This window comes from Zonotrichia albicollis, chromosome 16, assembly GCF_047830755.1.
Source record: "Zonotrichia albicollis isolate bZonAlb1 chromosome 16, bZonAlb1.hap1, whole genome shotgun sequence".
Lineage (NCBI taxonomy): Eukaryota > Metazoa > Chordata > Aves > Passeriformes > Passerellidae > Zonotrichia > Zonotrichia albicollis.
The window spans coordinates 951,934-970,143 of record NC_133834.1 but is presented as its reverse complement, the minus strand read 5'-3'; the positions used below and the strand labels follow the sequence as shown (position 1 = coordinate 970,143).

Below are 18,210 nucleotides of genomic sequence, written 5' to 3'. Positions count from 1 at the left end.
GGGGTGAGGTGTGCTGACACCCCTGGGGCTGTGATAACACCCCTGGGGCTGTGATTCCACCCTCGGAACTGTGATCGCACCGGCCCCGCTCCCCTCGCACCCGCGCGGTGCCGGCGCTGCCGAAGCTCCCGGGATGGTTCTGTGCGAAGGAGCCGCAGCTGCCGGAGTTGCTATAGAAACGCTCGGAGGTGCCGGCTCCTCCAGAAACCCCTGAATGTGCGAGAGGAGGGGAGGGGAAGGTGAGCAGGTGCAGGGTCTGCCTGCTGTGGGGCAGAAGGAGAAGGAGAAGATGAAGTGTCTGCCGGGTTATGGAGCTCACCTGGGCCCAGGTGGGAGCGGTGCCTCCTCCTGTTCCCTCCCGGGGTCCTGCTGTGCACTCCCTGAGCATCCTCTGAGCGTCCTGGGCATCCCTGCAGGGCACAAGGGCCACCTGGCTGCTCCCACCAGGCAGAGGGGAGGTGACCCCAAAGCAGAGCGAGTTCCAGGGCTGTCCCCTCGCCTGCGGCATCACCGTGCCCGTCCCTGCAGCACCGTCATCTCCCAAGGGCCACCAGGCTCTGCCTGGCTGTGGGGGCAGCTGGAATGAGGGGATATTCACAGCTGGAGCCCAGGAGAGCAGAGTTTGGGACAAGAGTTGGGGGCAGCGTTTTGGGGTACCAGAAGTGGGACTGGGGGAAGGTTCCAACATCATCATTGCTCCGGCTGAGCTCTGCATGGGACGGGGAAAGAAGAGATGCAGGTGGCAGCAGTCAGTCAGGTCCTGGTGTCCCCAGCCCCCTCAGTGCCCCCAGCCCCATCATTCTCAGCTCTGTGAGGACTGTGCCCAGGCTCACACATGTGGTTCAGCTCTTTCCCTTCCAGGGACACCCGGGCCCACAGCTCTGTGCCCACCTGCCCGTGCCCCGCTCCTCACTCCCTCCCTCGCCTCGTTCCCCAGGATTTTCATCCCCAAGAAGCACCGGCAGCGCTTTGACGAGGTGGTGTCGCAGAGCCTCATCAGCAAGCTGTGCCGCTCCCGCAGCGAGCACGGCAACCGCCTGCGCCGCAGCCGCAGCGAGGACCAGCAGGAGCGGCTGCTCGTGTCCACCCGCGCCAGCTCCGTGCCCCGCAGCCACGAGGAGCTCAGCAAGAGCCTCCGCAAAACCTCCTCGCTCGTCAGCAGCAATGTGGCCTCGGGGGCTGCCCGCAGGTACGGCCCCGCTGGCTTTGGGATGGAGTGCGGGATGGATGGAGTGCGGGATGGATGGAGCGCGGGATGGATGGAGCGCGGGATGGATGGAGTGCGGGATGGAAGGAGTGCGGGATGGAAGGAGTGCGGGATGGATGGAGTGCGGGATGGAGTGCGGGATGGAGTGCGGGATGGATGGAGTGCGGGATGGGTGGGGTGCGGGATGGATGGAGTGCGGGATGGATGGAGTGCGGGATGGAGGGAGTGCGGGATGGATGGAGTGCGGGATGGACGGAGTGCGGGATGGATGGAGTGCGGGATGGATGGAGTGCGGGATGGACGGAGTGCGGGATGGATGGAGTGCGGGATGGAAGGAGTGCGGGATGGAAGGAGTGCGGGATGGATGGAGTGCGGGATGGATGGAGTGCGGGATGGATGGAGTGTGGGATGGACGGAGTGCGGGATGGATGGAGTGTGGGATGGACGGAGTGCGGGATGGACGGAGTGCGGGATGGACGGAGTGCGGGATGGAAGGAGTGCGGGATGGAAGGAGTGCGGGATGGAAGGAGTGCGGGATGGATGGAGTGCGGGATGGATGGAGTGCGGGATGGATGGAGTGCGGGATGGATGGAGTGCGGGATGGATGGAGCGCGGGATGGATGGAGCGCGGGATGGATGGAGCGCGGGATGGATGGAGCGCGGGATGGATGGAGCGCGGGATGGATGGAGCGCGGGATGGATGGAGCGCGGGATGGATGGAGTGCGGGATGGATGGAGTGCGGGATGGATGGAGTGCGGGAGGGTTGCTCGGTGTGCAGATCCCCTGGGGTCATGGTGAACGAGGATCTCTCCCCCTGGAAGGCTGGGCAGCTTTGTGCCCCTTGTCCCAGCTCTGTGTCCCCTCAGCTCTGCAGGGCTGGCTCGATGAGCTGTGTCAGCAGCCGGGGTGGCACCTGCAGGCTGAGAGCGGATGTTTGCTCCTCGCTGGGATACAGGCTGTCCCAGCGGGATCTGGGGTGCCCAGCTGTGCCAGCACAATTCAGGATGCCTGGTTGTGCCAGCAGGATTTGGGATGCCAGTCTGTGCCAGGATTCCTGGTTATACCAGCAGGGCTCAGGGCACAGAGCAGGCTGGAAGGAGGATGGAACCAGGTTGGGGTTGGTCTCTTTCCTCAGGTAACGAGTGACAGGATGAGAGGAAATGGCCTCAAGCTGCAGCAGGGCAGGTTTAGTTTGGATATCAGGGAAATTCCTTCACACAGGGGCTGTCAGGCATTGTCACAGGGCAGTGCTGGAGTCCCCACTCTGGAAATGCTGGGGAAATGTGAATGTGGCACTTGAGAAGATGGGGCAGTGCTGAGCACGGGGTGGTGTTGGCTTGCTTGGTGGGTTCCATAACCTGAAAGGTCTTTTCTGACCCTGAGATTCCTTGATTTGAGTGGGTGCCTGGCCCTGCCCTGCCCCAGCAGGTGTCTGTGTGCTGTGGGAGGAAGGCAGCACAATCCCCAGCACAGGGATTGTCCCACAGCACAGGGATTAACCCACTTCCCTCCGTGCCCAGATGGCCAGACTGCAGTGGCCGAGGGCAGGGAGCTCCTGCAGACCCTGCCCCACCCAGCCAGCAGCAGAGCAGGGATCCGGGCTCCTGCCCACCCTCCTGCCAGGCTGAGAGCACCCAGGGCACCCAGGGGCACCCAGGCTCCTGCCCACCCTCCTGCCAGCCTGAGAGCACCCAGGGCACCCAGGCTCCTGCCCACCCTGCTGCCAGGCTGATCTTCCCTGTGGCTGGTCCCAAATGCACTCCCAGCCCAGTGTCCCTCCCTGCCAGCACAGGATCCCGCTGGTTGGAAGTGATCTCAGCAATGCTGCCTTCCCCCAGGTCCCTGCAGGAACAGCCCCCAGCTCCAATCAGCCTCCCAGCAGGGAGATTTCCTAATGCTCCTTCCAAAATTTCCTAGAGGAATTTAATTCCTCTCTCATCAGCCGAGGAGACCTTTGCTCCCTGAAGCACATTGTCTCTAATTCTCTGTAATAAAGAATCACAGGCTGGTTTGGGTTGGAAGAGCCCTTAAAGATCATCCAATTCCTAGTCCCTGACATGGGGGGTTGGAGCCAGATGATTGTTAGCTCTTACACATATATTTATTCTTTAAATCTATATATTTACCCATATTGCACTTTGAAACCACATTTGAAAGACACTTTGGTATCAAAGGGGACATTGGGAGCACTGGGGACTGGGCACTCAGTAGAACCAGGGCTAACAGGGTTTGGAGGGGCTGGGGAAGGAAACAAGGGCTGGATCTTGTACTCTGACATCCTGTTTGCCTTTTTCACCCCCAGAACCGTGCGAGTTTATAAAGGCAACAGGAGCTTTGGCTTCACCCTCCGCGGCCATGCCCCGGTGTGGATCGAGTCTGTCCTGCCAGGTAGGAACACCAGATTTTAAGAACACCAGATTTGGGGCACCAGGGACTCATCTCTGCTCTGAACTCCAAATGTGGAGTGCTGTTTGCTAGGAAAGAACAAAAGGGATTTTCACCAGGCCCGGTGATGGAGTTTTCCCAGTGGAATAACGAGCACCTTTGGTACAATTTAGTTTGGCTTTATCCACTCCTGTGGTGGTCCCCAGGATGAGGGAAGAGATGAGAATCTTGACTCCATGTTTCAGAAGGCTGATTTATTATTTTATGATATATATTGTATTGAAAGAAAATGATATATTAAAACTACACTACAGAAAGAGAAAGGAGACATCAGAAAGCTAGAAAGGAAGGAATAATAAAATCTTGTGACTGACCAGACAGTCTGACACAGCTGGTGTGATTGGCCATTAATTAAAAACAATTCACATGCTGGGTAAGCAATACTTCAGATCACATTGCAAAGCAGCAAAACATGGGAGAAGCTGAGGCTTCCCAGCTTCTCAGGAGAAAAGACCCTGGCAAAGGGATTTTTCAGAAAATATGTCAGTGACACACACTCCTTGTTGTGAGAAGTGGGAAATGTGTTCAGTGACCACCCTGACATGCCACCAGTGCTGCACCCAGCTGAGTGAAGGGTGCCAGCCCACCCAGCCCGGCCATGTGCAGGGGTGCCCTGCCTGGGGATGCCCCTGGACGCCCATCCCAGGCAGGGGAGCTGCAGCTGGAGCCCCTTTGTGCCCCCAGGGAGCCCGGCGGAGAAGGCTGCGCTCAAACCTGGAGACAGGATCCTGTTCCTCAACGGCCTGGACATGAGGTACGAGCTGGGCAGGGCACCCAGGGCTGGGCAGGGGCTGGGCACACGCTGTTTTTGTGTTTTCTGTGCTCACCCTTGGGCAGGGGGAATGGGAGCTGCTGGCCCTGTCCCCGTGTGCTGCCGTGGTTTGCCCTGAGGGCACAGCTGGGGACAGCCCCTTTGGTGCTGCTGTACAACACCTGGCTCTAAAGGAGCATTTTCTCCAGCCCTGCTCCTCCTCTGGGTTCTCTGTGCAGGACAGTTTGTATAGCCTGGGTTCTGACTGCAGCCCACCTCAGTCCCCAATTTCAGACACTCTGAGTTAATCTGTAAGTGTTGAACACCTGGGGTTCTGCTTTGGGGAGCAGCAGAGCCCCATCCAGCCCAGGAATCATTCCCACAACGGGATGATAAGCTTAACACAATTATTCCCCATGTGGGAATCCCACTTGTACCCTGAGTTTAATTCTGTGTGTTATTTGTGCACCAAAGCAGTGGCACCAGAGGGACTTGTGCCCCTCACCCGTGCTGTGTCCTTGGGGGTGTCTTTCTGCATAAAAACCAAGAGCAAAGGGTGAGAGGAGGCTGCAGGACAAGAGAGAGTGATGAATATTTAAAGGTTAAAGCGATGCTGCTTCTGTCAGGGCTTGGGTTCTCACGTTTCAGCTGATCCAGCGAACTCTTGGCTGATGCAGCACTGCCAGGAAAAGGAGACCGGGCTGAGGATTGTCCTCTGAGCCCTGCTTTTGGCAGGCATTGTCCCAGCCTGGCCCATGCCCTTCTCCAAGGGCATCCCGAGATTTTCTCACCTACAAAATTACACTTCATGTTCCCCTTGCCTTTTATTTCCACACGGAATTAGGGCAGGTGAGGACAGACCTGCAGCACAGTGTTATTTAAAGGAAAAATCATTTTCTGGGTCTGGGTGCAGCTTAACTCTGCCATGGCACTCCTCAGGGCGGGCACAGGCATTGCCATGGTTGTTTCTTGGTGCCCACTGGTGGGGCAGGACCCAGGCTCTGCCTTGGGGCAGCACAGGTGGAAATAATCCAGGGGATCACAGAGGGGCTCTGAGCAGCACCAGGAGGCTTTCCCAGACAGAGGAAGGAGCTGCCGGCTGTGTGTGCCCCCTGCTGCCCTGGGCAGCTCTGACCGAGCTCTCTGTGCTGCAGGAACTGCTCCCACGACAAGGTGGTGTCGATGCTGCAGGGCAGCGGGGCCATGCCCACCTTGGTGGTGGAAGAGGGCATCGTCAGCTTCTCCAACGGTAAGAGTGCAGAGGGAGGGTCTGGAGAGCAGCCAGCCCAGCCAGCTGCCCGGCTCCTGGGGCAGGAGGGAATGGCTGGGCACCTCCATGGGCTGGGCAGTTCAACACTGCTGGGCACCTCTGTGGGCTGGGCAGGTTTAACACTGCTGGGCACCTTTGTGGGCTGGGCAGTTTAACACTGCTGGGCACCTCCATGGGCTGGGCAGTTTAACACTGCTGGGCACCTCCATGGGCTGGGCAGTTTAACACTGCTGGGCACCTCCATGGGCTGGGCAGGTTTGACACTGCTGGGCACCTCTGTGGGCAGAGCAGGTTTGACACTGCTGGGCATGGATTGAGCAGGTTTAGCACACTGCCTGGGGATGCTCCTCTCTCCCAGGCACGTGGCCCTTGCAGGGTGGGATCAGGCTGGATCCCAGGCTTGGCTGCTCTCCAGGAGGGCTCATCCTGCTGTGTGGCTGTGCCTGGTGTCCCTTGCAGTGTCCTTCCTGCAATGTGTGTGCTGTGTCCTTGTCTGCGGTAACCCAACCCTGTGCTCGGGGCTGAGCTGTGCAGGATTGTTATCCCAATGCAGGATCAGTGCCTGGTGAGAGCTCAGGATGCTGGGCAGGGCAGGGTGCCCGTGGAGGGCAGGATCCACCCCTGGGCACAGCCCTGAGGAGGCTGGAGGGTCTCTGTGCTGCTCCCAAATGCCCAGAGCTGGGAGCCAGGCCTGGCTCTTCCCTCTGGAGCAGCACTGGGCTCCCCTCAGCCCCACCTCAGGAGCCCTGGGATGCCCCAGCTCGTTTGCAGGTGCTCTCACACCAACTCCAGCACCTGGAATGGCTTGGAATGCAAGGGACCCTAAAGATGCTCTCATTTCACCCCTCATACCTGCTACCAGAGCAGGCTGTTCCAAATCCCATCCAGCCTGACCTACTCCAAAGCACGCAGCCAGTGGCCCTCAAAGTGCTCCACTGGCCTCGAGGGAAGCCAAGGAAAGATGGAATATTTCTTTGGAAAGATGGAATATTTATTTTGCAGACTCTGACTCTGCTGAGTCCCCGAGCAGCTCCTCGGCCCTCACCTCCCTGCAGTGGGTGGCAGAGATTCTCCCCTCTAGCATCAAGATCCAGGGAAGGACGTTCACGCAGCAGCTGGAGCACCTGCTGACCCCCCCCGAGCGTTTCAGCGTCTGCAAGGCCCTGGAGGGCTTCTTCCACCACCGGTAACTCCTGCCAGCTGGGACCCCTGCCCTGGCACGGGGCACTGCCAGGGTCACTGCCAGGCAGGGCACACCTGGAGCAGTGCCAGGGTCACTGTCAGGCTGGGCACACCTGGGGCACTGCCAGGGTCACTGTCAGGCAGGGCACACCTGGGGCAGTGCCAGGGTCACTGTTAGGCTGGGCACACCTGGGGCAGTGCCAGGGTCACTGCCAGGCTGGGCACACCTGGGGCAGTGCCAGGGTCACTGTTAGGCTGGGCACACCTGGGGCAGTGCCAGGGTCACTGCCAGGCAGGGCACACTTGGGGCAGTGACCTCCTTTCCTGCCCTTGCTTGGTCTCCCAGCAGTGCTTTGCCAGAGGCTGTCACAGAACCATGGAATGATGGAATATTTGGGTTAGAAGGGACCTCAAAGCCCACCCAGTGCCACCCCTGCCATGGCAGGGACACCTACACTGTCCCAGGGTGTTCCCACCCCTGTCCAGCCTGGCCTGGGCACTGCCAGGGATGCAGGGGCAGCCACAGCTGCTCTGGGCGCATGTGCCAGGGCAGCATTTCATCCTGTTGCAGGCTGTTCTATCCTCATGGGATGGGGTGCTCAGCTGCTCCCAACAGCCCTTTTCCTCAATCTACACACCAAAATCAGATGGGGCCTTTGGCCCCAGGAGCTGCCACACTCCTGTTTCCAGGAACACTGTCACTCTCACTGCCCTCTCCTGTTTTACAGGACCGTTGTCACCCTCACTGCCCAGCCCTCTCCTGTTTTGCAGGACCATTGATACTCTCATTGTGGATGTGTACCCGGTGCTGGACACCCCAGCCAAGCAAGTCCTCTGGCAGTTTATCTACCAGCTGCTGAGCTACGAGGAGCAGGAGCACTGCCAGCAAAAGCTGGACAGGTTTCTGGGGTGCAAGGCCTTGGCAGGTGAGAGGCAGCCCCGTGCTCCAGGATGGACACGCCGTGTCCTGATGGTGCTGGGAGCTCAGTCCCTTGTGCTGGTGCAGTTTTGGATGCAGAGGAGAGGTGGCACCTCAGAGGGGCACTCTGGGGGCTTTTGGAAGCTGCTCAGGTGTTAGAGGTGAGCAAGTCCAGGACAGCTGGTGCAAGGGCAGCATTCAGATCAGAGAGGTGAAATAAAGGTGACACGGCATCCTTTGGGATGCCACAGACACATCCCTGGTTGGAAAAGGTGGTGCTGCTCTCCCAGGAAGACACAGAGGCAGTTGGTGGTCCCCTTGTCCCCCTCAGCATCACCCTCACCCGGTTGTGTGGCAGCACAAAGCCAGTGGTGGACTCAGGAGAGCAGGTTTGGAGTGAAATGTCCTAATCTGTGTGTTTGTGCTCTTAATTGCTTCCAGTTTTGCTGTTCTCAGCTGCTCACACAGATGTGTTAATTTTAGACCCAGCAAAGGTAAAAGTAGTGTTGTTTTGGAGGAACACAGCGACTTTAGCAGGAAACAGAACAGCCCCAAGTCCTGGTGCAAATCCTGCCTGTTGTGCATGGGATGCTGTGCTCCATGTGCTCTGTGCACCCTGGATCTACTCACTGGGTTTGCACTGAGCCCCCTCTGCTCTGTGTGTGCAGGATCACAGCTCAGCCACGGGCTGTGCATCCCCAGGGATTCATGTCCTGTAATCGGGGTGCAGTTCTCAGCTGCATTCCAGGGATGCAGAGCAGCAATCCCCAGCCAGGGGAGGCTCAGGGGCACATCTCCCTGTCCCAGGCTGCTGTTCCCAGCCCCAGGCTGGTCCCTGGCTCCTCTCAGTGTCTCAGGTGAACGGGGCAGTCTCTGAGCATGAATGTTTTTCATTGTTCTGGTCTGTTCTGTGTCTGTGCCCTGCAGCACCATGGCCAGGTGAGATCTCTGGGTTTGGGCTGGTCCTTCCCCTGGGCTCCAAACTGGGTGATCTCCCCTGTCCCAGTGCTGGGTACCTCAGGGATGGATCCCTCCATCCTGTGAGCCTCCCTGAGCTGCACATGGACACTGCATGGGCCATGTGCTCCTTCCATAGGGGGCAGGAAGGGTTTGCTGGGACCAGCCCCACTCAGGGCTGCAGTTCCACATGGGCCATGAGCTGGTGGATGGCAAAAGGGATTGGATGGAAAAAGGGATTGGATGTCCCATCCCTGAGCATCCATCCCCGCCCTGTGCTGGCAGCAGCACCTGAACCTGCTCAGCTCCAGGGATGGAGCCAGCAGCTACCTGGCAATGTGGGTTCCATGGCCCTGGGGGGCTCTGGGGGTGCCTGTGCAGGGTGAGGAGCAGCAGTGGGAGCTGTGGGTCTGGCTGTGCCTCACGAAGGTGTTTCCTCACAGCCGAGGCAGAGGCTGAGGATCGGTACCGCAGCTCCATCCGAGGCGCCTCCCTGTGCCGGGGCAGCCTCAGGACCCCCCGGCCTGAGGAGGGGGCAGCAGGTGGGTGAGGGGGCTGGATTCCCTGTCCTGAGGAGGGGATAAGGTGGGTGGGTGATTTGGGATGGATTCCCTGCCCTGGGGAGGGGATAGGGTGGGTGACTGGGGCTGGGACATGGGACTGTCCCTGCTGTGTCCTGCTCTGCCCCAAGACAAATTCCTGTCCAATTCCCAAGCAAGAATGATGGGAAAAGATGGAAGCAAAGGTGGAGGGAGGTCAGAGGGCCAGCAGTGAGGCACCAGCTGGAAATCCATGTTTTCAGAAACAGAATCAAGAATTATAGAATGACAGAATCATTTAGGTTGGAAAAGCCCTCCAAGATCATCGAGTCCAGGCTGTGACTGATCCCCACCTTGTCACCCAGCCCAGAGCACTGAGAGCCACATCCAGGGACAGCAATTCCATAATGAAAGCACCAATTCAATAAGAGACCACTAGATCATAAGTCTGAATGTTATTTTCAACCCTTTCCATTACTCAGATGTGAACTGCTCCTGCTGTCTGCTGCCCACCCCTTCTGGGGATAAAATTTATGGCTTCCCTCTGAACATTCCCAGAGTCCATCCAATTAACAGGGCAAACCACACTTGTGAAATGATGTGAGGAGGGAGATCATGGTTCAGGGCCCCTTTGAGACTCTGACAAGCCCCATTTGAGGCCCCAGCCCTGCCTCCCTCCAGGGCACACAGCCCGCCTGTCCCATCTCCCCTGGCTGATGCCAAAGGGCCCTGGGCTGTGCTCCTGAGCACAACCTCCCCCTGACCTCCCTGAGCACCTCCTGGCCGTGTGGTGTCCCTCAGCTGTCAGGGGGGCTCTGGGACACTTCCCAGGGGAGGAAGATCCTCTGCCCTGGCTCCGAGGAGTTGTTCTGGAGGGGATTAGAGCCTGGAGAGCAGCCAACAGCTGTGTGCGCTGCAGGGGAGCCGTGGCTGGGCAGATGTTGGCCAGCTGTGGGAGCAGCCCTGTCCTCAGCTGCCCCGAGGGGAGAATGGAGCAGCTTGGAGCTGTCTGCTGACCCCAAACCCACCCTGCACTGCTCCCTGGGGACCCCCAGAGCCAGGAGCTGGGGCAGGGGGCTCCCTGTGGGTCCCAGCAGCACACAGGGCCCCGTGTGGGTCAGGGCTGTGTGGCTGGGGCACACACAGAGCAGTGACTTTGTCTCTCCCTCTGCAGGCAGTGACACCGTGGAGGTCCCCGTGCGCCTGATCCCTGGAGAGAGACAGGCTGGAGATGGCACGTCCCTCCCGGAGACACCCAACCCCAAAATGGTGTGATTGATGGGGCAGGGGGCACCTCTGTGGGGCTCTGCCCGCCTCGGTGGGGTGGTGTGGGCACGGGAAGGTTCCTGGCTCCTTTGCTGTGAGCACAGGGCAGCAGGAAAAGGGAATGGGGTGTGTGGGTGAACACCTGCAGGGGCTGAGGGTGTCCCTGCCCCTCTCTGAGGTCACCTCCCCGGGCAATTAGTCACCTCTAATGAGGCTGATACCTGACAGTGTCTCCCTGCAGCCTCATCAGTGAGAGGCTCTTGGGGGCTCAGACAGGGCTGGGGTGAAGTCCCCTTTATAGAGTGAGAGATGGGTACTGGTGGGCCAGTCCCAGAAAGATTTGGGTTGGAAGGACCTCAGAGCCCACCCAGTGCCACCCCTGCCATGGCAGGGACACCTTCCCTATCCCAGGGTGCCCCAATCCCTGTCCAGCCTGGCCTGGGCACTGCCAGGGATGCAGGGGCAGCCCCAGCTCTGGGCAGCCGGGTCTGTGGGGACTGTGCTGTCCCCAGGGCATGGCGGGTCACTGGGGCAGCTCTCTGGGGCTCCTCAGCAGCTCTGGCCATGGCAGCAGCTCTGTGTCCTCCCCCAGATGTCAGCTGTGTACGCGGAGCTGGAGAACCGCCTGATCGGGGGCTTTGGCGGCAAGGTGGGCAACGCTGCCCTGCACAGGACATCCCCCCCTGCCCCCGAGCTGCCACACGCTGCTGCAGGTACCTCTGGGGACGTCAGGGGACCGTGGGGGTGCTGGCCAGGCCGGTGGGGACAAGGCAGTGTCTCCTTGGTGCTGTGTTACAAGGCAGTGTCCCCTTGGTGCCATTGCACAAGGCAGCAGCCATGGTTCTGTGGGTGAGGGAACACGCAGGGCTGGCTCTGCAGTGTGGAACTTTCAGGCACTCTGAGTGGGATGAGAATTTGACTCTAAGTTTCAGAAGGCTGGTTATTATTAAATGTTATATATTATATTATATTATATTATATTATATTATATTATATTATATTATATTATAATATTATATTATATTATATTATATTATATTATATTATATTATATTATATTATATTATTATATTATATTATATTATATTATATTATATTATATTATATTATATTATTATATTATATTATATTATATTATATTATATTATATTATATTATATTATATTCTCTATTATATATACAAAAAGAGCTCAGCTGGCTCGGACAGAGAGTCTGAGACAGAGCCTTTGTTATCAGTCTTTTCTATTCTATTCTTAGCTTAGCTAGCCTTCTGAGAAAATCCTTTCTTTTATTCTTTTAATATAGTTCTAATGTAATATAGACCATAAAATAATCAACCAGCCTCTCTGAGGGGAGAGATCCTCATCTCCTCCCTCACCCTGACACCCCTGTGAGCACGGTCACACCAGGGGCTGCAGGACCCCCACCCACAGCTCCCCGCGCTCTGTCCCCCAGGTGGCCGCAAGCCGGGGCTGGTGTGGCCGAGCGAGCTGGCGAGCCAGCCGTGCTACTACCGGCTGCACAGCAGCGTGGCCTCGCCCTGCAGCACCGAGTCCAACCCCTACGTGAGCCTGGACAGCAGCCCGGCCCCGTCGCCCACGCGCCGGCCGCGCTCGCCGCTGTCGCGACGCAAGAAGCTGTTCACCTTCTCGCGGCCCCCGCGCAGCCGCGACACCGACCGCTTCCTGGACGCGCTCAGCGAGCAGCTGGGCCACCGCGTCACCATCGTGGATGAGTTCCTCACCCCCGAGAACGACTACGAGGAGGTGAGAGGGCCATGGGCTCACCAAAGCAATGGTGTAGGCGCCTTGGGTATGGAGATGGACATGTGAGGGGTCAGGGGACACGTCCTGGGCTCTGCACACAGCGGGGTGGTGGGGATGGATGGATGGATGGATGGATGGATGGATGGATGGATGGATGGATGATGAGGACAGTGAAGGATGGTGGGTGGAGGATGTGGGTTGAGGACCCTCAGTGAGCAGCTGGGGCACCACGTCACCATCGTGGATGAGTTCCTCACCCCCGAGAACGACTACGAGGAGGTGAGAGGGCCACCGGCTCTGGTGTAGGTGCCTTGGGTACGGAGATGGCCATGTAAGGGGTCAGGGGACACGTCCTGGGCTCTGCACACAGCGGGGTGGTGGGGATGGATGGATGGATGGATGGATGGATGTTGGTGGAGGATGAAGGATGGAGGACAAGGAGGATGGAGGATGTGGATGGAGAATGAGGAGTGTGGAGTATGAGGAGGATGGAGGATGGTGGATAGAGGACAAGAAGGATAGAGTATAGTGGGTGGAGGATGAGGAGGATAGAGGATGTGGATGGAAGAGGAGGATGGAGGATGTGGATGGAAGATGAGGAGGATGGAGAAGGGTGGATGGAGGATGGTGAGTGGAGGATAAGGAGGATGGAGAATGTGGATGGAAGATGAGGAGGATGGAAGATGTGGATGGAGAATAAGGATCATGGAGGATGGTGGATGAAGGACAAGATGCCACCCTCACCCTCTGCCCTGTGCTCCCCAGATGAGTTTCCAGGATGACCAGGGCAGCTACGTCACCAACGATGTCAGCAGCAGCGAGTACATCAGCAGCAGCGACGAGGGCAGCTCCCTGACCTACTCCACGCTCTCGGACCACATCCCACCCCCTCCGCTCAGCCCCCCGCCCCCGCCGCCCCCCCTGCCGTTCCACGACCCCCAGGGCGGCCCCGCCAAGGCCGAGCCCCCCAAGGGCAGCGTGGCCCCGGTCCCCAAGTCCCTGGTGAGCCACCTGCACCCGGTGCCGCCGCCGCCGCCGCCGCCGCCGCCGCCCCCCGTGCCCTGCGCCCCCGCCCTGCACCGCGGGCTGCTGCACCGCCGCAGCGACTCCAACCACATGAGCGTCAAGAGGCTGCGCTGGGAGCAGGTGGAGAACTCGGAGGGCACCATCTGGGGCCAGGTATGGCCGGGGGAGAGGGGAGGAGGGCAGGTACAGGGGGTCCCAAATGTGTCCCGGGGAGCCGTGACCTGTGCTGAGGCTCTGCGGGGCTCCCGTGCATCCCTCGGTTGTTTGGAACGAACTGTTGGGCGGGGGAAGGCCCTGGGAAGCCTCTGAGCTGCTGATTTTGTCTGCAGCATCGTGGGGAGCACTCCCCTGCCCTCAGGGGTTGCCTCCAGATGGGTTCTGCAGCGGTTTGGGAAGGGGGTTCAGTGGGAAAGGATGAGGATGGGTGGAGCAGTGATGGGAGAGCCCCAGACAGGGCAGGACAGTGGAGGGGACAGCAGAGGTGAGGGGTGACACAAGGCAGGACCGTCCTTTGGCATGGTGGCCATGGAGTGGTGCAGAACTCCGAGGTGGATCCCATCCCTCCCCAGGGTTTCACTCCCAGCCTCTGGTGTCTCCTGGTGGTCAGGACATGCCGTATTCCCTGTGCCCTGAGCAGCCAGAGGGGAGCTGTGGGATCACCTTCCAGTCCCACAGGCACTGAAACCCTGCAGCTCCCTCTCCCCAGCACTCCAGAGAGGAATGTTCTTCCTCACGGTGATTTCTCTGTGTGCAGAACAATCCCCGAAGCTCCTGGGATTGCCATTTTATCCTCCAGTGAGGGGCTCATGTGCGAGGAGCAATGAGGACAGAGGTGCTCTGTGTCAGGAGCTGAGTGAATCTGCAGGGCACTGGCTGAGCCTGCAGTCACAGGAGGTGCCACCAGCCTGTCTGGGGACAGGAGCTCGGTGTGGGCACAGGGAAGGAGCCAGCACAGGTGGCACTGAGGGGCTGTCCCCGTCCCAGCACAGCCCCTATTCCTCCTCCCACAGCTCGGGGAAGACTCTGACTATGACAAGCTCAGTGACATGGTCAAATACCTCGACCTGGAGCTGCACTTTGGCACTCAGAAGCCCACGAGTAAGTACTGAGCCCCAGAACGGGTCCTGGTGCCAGCAGAGACCATTTCCAGCTGGGAGGGACTGGGAGGGACTGGAAGGGACTGGGAATGGATGGGCAGCAGGGCAATGCCAGTCTGTGACATCACCCGTGCCATGAATTTGTTCATCCTCAGGATTTTGTGGCTGTGGCACAGTGGATCATTAAGGTGGAGATGGTTTCATTATCTCCCTTAATTATCCCTGCTGCCACGATCTGTTTTCTCTCCACATTTCACTGGGCACTGAAACCCAGCTTGAGGCTTTCACCAACTGCAGGTCCAGTGCCTGAGAGCTCTGGAAATGCTGCAAAAGCCATGAAAACATTGCTGTGTCCAAGGAAATCACCTCCAGCAGCACTTCACTCTTTGTGCAGATAATCAGTGGATGTCCCCAGAGCTGTGCTGGCTCTGGAGCTCTGTGCCTGTGCAGCTCCCATCACCCACAGCCCCACGGGATCCTCACCCAGAGCAGTGTTTGGGTGCCACAAGCCCAGAGCAAGGTCCAGGCTGGGGTGTGGAGTGGTGGTGACCCTGTGGGAGGCATTCCAGTGAAGCCAGTGGGATGTCTGAGCTGCCCTGCAGGGGCCAGGGTGCCCAGCTGGCACTGGGATGCAATGGGGCTCATCTCAGGGCACGCTGTTTGTAGGATGTTTCTGAGCAGTCTGGGATTTTCTGTGTGTTTCACCTCTCCTTTTGCCTTTTTCAGCTCCAGCTGAGCCCTCCATTGGGGAGATCTTTGAATTGCAGAATTCAAGGATTCCTGGAGCCATTGCTGTGTGCAAAGCATCCTCTCTCTCATTCATGGTCTCATGTTTGCAGGACAGTTTTCTTCCCGCTGGAGCCGCCTGAGCCTGTCCTTACCCACGATTAAATCTTTCAGTTTCTCTTCCAGAGCCAACTCTCATGCCTGAAAACTTTAAAAAGAAAGACGTGGTTGAAATTTTGTCCCACAAAAAGGCCTACAACACATGTAAGTGAAGGTACCCCCAAAAGGGGCCCACAGGTGGGATGTAGAGAGCTGGAAAGGTAAAGGGGAAGACCATGAGCTCAATCCCATGGGCACAGCTCAGCTGGGATGGACTGACTGGACTCTTCCTGCAGCCCAGAGCTGCCCCAGAGTGTGCTCAGCCTGGGCAGGGCAAGGAGGGAACTCTGGGGGCAAGGATGGAACTTTTTGGGGAAGGATGGGGATGGGATGTGCCTGGTGGTCCTGGGGACCCCTGCAGGGAACTGGGGCAGTGTAGGGGCAGTGCTGCCTCTCAGGATGTGTTTCTGGTGGGGAGGAGGCTGGGAGGGCTCGGTGGGACCCTGCCCAGGATCCCCCTGGCTCTGGGGATGTGGGAGCAGGGCTGGTCCCAGGGCAGCCCAGCTGGGGTGTGGATGAGGTGCGTGCTGTGCCCTGGGGGGCTGCAGGACCAGAGCCACCCCTGGGTCCCCACGCAGCCCCTGCAGGGTCCCAGGGAGGGGAAAACCCTCCCTGAGCCAGGGCTGTGCCTGCCTGGGCACCTGCAGGGGTCTCACTCCGTGGGGAGGTTGGTGACCCGCTCCTGTCTCTGTCCTGTCCCTCTGTCCTGCTGGGCAGTGTGTTCCTATTCTTACTGGGCAGTGTGTCCCTCTGTCCTGCTGGGCAGCGTGTCCCTCTGTTCTGTCCCTGTCCCTGCCAGGCACTGCGTCCCCAGCCCTGCCACACCCCGGTGTCCCCTGCTCCCCCCAGTGACAATGACAGTGACAGTGACAGTGCCGTGCCTCCCCCCCAGCCATCCTGATCGCGCACCTGAAGCTGTCGCACGCGGAGCTGCGGCAGATCCTGATGACGATGGAGACGGATCGCCTGGAGCCCTCCCACATCAAGCAGCTGCTGCTCTACGCCCCGGACGGGGAGGAGGTGCAGCGCTTCCAGAGCTACAAGGAGAGCCCCGGCAAGCTCAGCGAGCCCGACCAGTTCGTGCTGCAGGTGCCGTGCTCTGGGAGGGGGCTGAGTGTGCCTGTCCCTGCCAGCAGGGCATTCACACCTGGGCTGAATGTACCTGTCCCTGCCAGCAGCACACTGACACTGGGGCTGTGTGTGCCTGTCCCTGCCAGCAGGGCATTCACACCTGGGTGATGCTGTGTGTGCCCTGTCCTGCCAGCAGCACACTCACACCTGGGGCTGATGGCACTGGGACCATTGGGGTGATGCTCAGTTGATGCTCAGTTGATGCCTGAGGGGTCTGGCAGCTCCCAGGGGCTGATTCAGAGCTGCAGAGCCACCAACACGTTTGCTCCCTGGTGGCAGTGGCTTTGCCCAGCTCTGATTTATCTTCCATTGACAAAGCCACCCGTGGGTGTTGGTGTGAGAGTGCCCGTCCCGTGGCAGCACACCTGCCCTGTGCCACCTGTAGCTCCTGTTCCATGCCCAGGGCAGCAGAAGTCCTGTGCAGGGGGCCTGTGGCACTGCAGATGGTGGCACTGCAGAAGGTGACCCTGCAGTGCAGATGGTGGCACTGCAGATGCTGACCCTGCAGAAGGTGACCTTGCAGAAGGTGACCCTGCCCTGCAGAAGGTGACACTGCAGATGGTGGCACTGCCCTGCAGAAGGTGACCCTGCAGAAGGTGACCCTGCAGAAGGTGACCCTGCCCTGCAGAAGGTGACACTGCAGATGGTGTCACTGCCCTGCAGAAGGTGACCCTGCCCTCTTGCCCAGATGCTGTCGGTGCCCGAGTACAAGATCCGCCTGCGCAGCCTGCACTTCAAGACCACCCTGCAGGAGAAGACCGAGGAGATCAAAGCCAGCTACGAGTGCATCTGCAAGGCCTCCCTGGAGCTGAAGAGCAGCAAGAAGCTGGCAAAGATCCTGGAGGTCAGAGCGGTCCCTTCTCCTTGGGACAGCCACCACTGGTCCCTGTGCCCCCCCCCATACTGCCCTCCCCCTGAGGAGGCGTTTTTGGGGTCCTGGGATGGGCTGAGCCTGGCACAGAGAGAACAAATCCCACTGCAGGTCCTCCATGACCCTCCTCAGATGAGCTGTCCCAAATTGCTGTTAATTCATTTGGGTTTGCTTTTAAAAAAGAAGCAGGTGGGACAAATGAGGTCAGTGTGTGCTCAGAGGCGTTTGCAGAGGAGGGATGAAATTCCTCAGTAGCTCCTGGCCAGTGACCCCCCATCAGTTCCTTAAATCCATGAGGACAGGGTTGGTCTGCACATTAATGGGTGGGGAACAGAAATTCAGAGTCATGGGAGATGGAAGGGCAGTGTTGTTCTGCACATTGATGGGTGAGGAACAGAGATTCAGAGTCCCCATTCAGAGCCCTGGGAGATGGGAGGACAGTGTTGTTCTGCACATTAATGGGTGAGGAACAGAGATTCAGAGTCCTGGGAGATGGAAGGACCCAGGGCCAGGAGCTGACCAGCCCCTCATGCCCTGCTCTCCTTTTGCAGTTCGTGCTGGCCATGGGGAACTACCTGAACAACGGGCAGCCCAAGACCAGCAAAACCACAGGCTTTAAAATCAACTTCCTCACCGAGGTGAGGAGAGCAGCTCGCTCTGGGGCAGGGCACACTGAGCTGGGGGCTCCCTGTGCCCACAGAGCTGCTCTCAAAGGGACCCTGGGACCCTTTGGGAGGGGGCAGGGGCTGCACTGACCCACAGGGGGGACTTCAGAGAGGCTCTGCTGTGGTTCTGGTGGGAATCCTGCCCACCGTGGGCTGGCCAGAGCCCAGGTGTGCGTTGAGAGGTGCTCACCCCATAGGGGCTGCCGGGGGACACCTGAGGGCTGGGGACAGG

General features: G+C 58.9%; 1 protein-coding gene across 7 annotated transcripts in view; it reads left to right on the top strand.

Moving 5' to 3' along the window:
• GRID2IP (Grid2 interacting protein) overlaps window positions 1–18,210 on the top strand; it is a 38,362-nt gene that overhangs the window by 15,280 nt on the left and 4,872 nt on the right. For 4 of the 7 annotated variants that reach the window (XM_074553171.1, XM_074553169.1, XM_074553173.1 and 1 more), the window contains 16 exons: window positions 938–1,189; window positions 3,511–3,596; window positions 4,338–4,407; window positions 5,559–5,653; window positions 6,677–6,860; window positions 7,628–7,782; window positions 9,176–9,274; window positions 10,446–10,540; window positions 11,130–11,250; window positions 11,993–12,303; window positions 13,069–13,482; window positions 14,340–14,427; window positions 15,327–15,416; window positions 16,204–16,400; window positions 17,131–17,286; window positions 17,865–17,951. In XM_074553171.1, the coding sequence (XP_074409272.1) occupies window positions 938–1,189; window positions 3,511–3,596; window positions 4,338–4,407; window positions 5,559–5,653; window positions 6,677–6,860; window positions 7,628–7,782; window positions 9,176–9,274; window positions 10,446–10,540; window positions 11,130–11,250; window positions 11,993–12,303; window positions 13,069–13,482; window positions 14,340–14,427; window positions 15,327–15,416; window positions 16,204–16,400; window positions 17,131–17,286; window positions 17,865–17,951 (2,500 nt within the window). The remainder of the gene's footprint in view (window positions 1–937; window positions 1,190–3,510; window positions 3,597–4,337; window positions 4,408–5,558; window positions 5,654–6,676; window positions 6,861–7,627; window positions 7,783–9,175; window positions 9,275–10,445; window positions 10,541–11,129; window positions 11,251–11,992; window positions 12,304–13,068; window positions 13,483–14,339; window positions 14,428–15,326; window positions 15,417–16,203; window positions 16,401–17,130; window positions 17,287–17,864; window positions 17,952–18,210) is intronic. The other 3 variants (XM_074553170.1, XM_074553175.1, XM_074553174.1) reach the window with 1 other exon arrangement.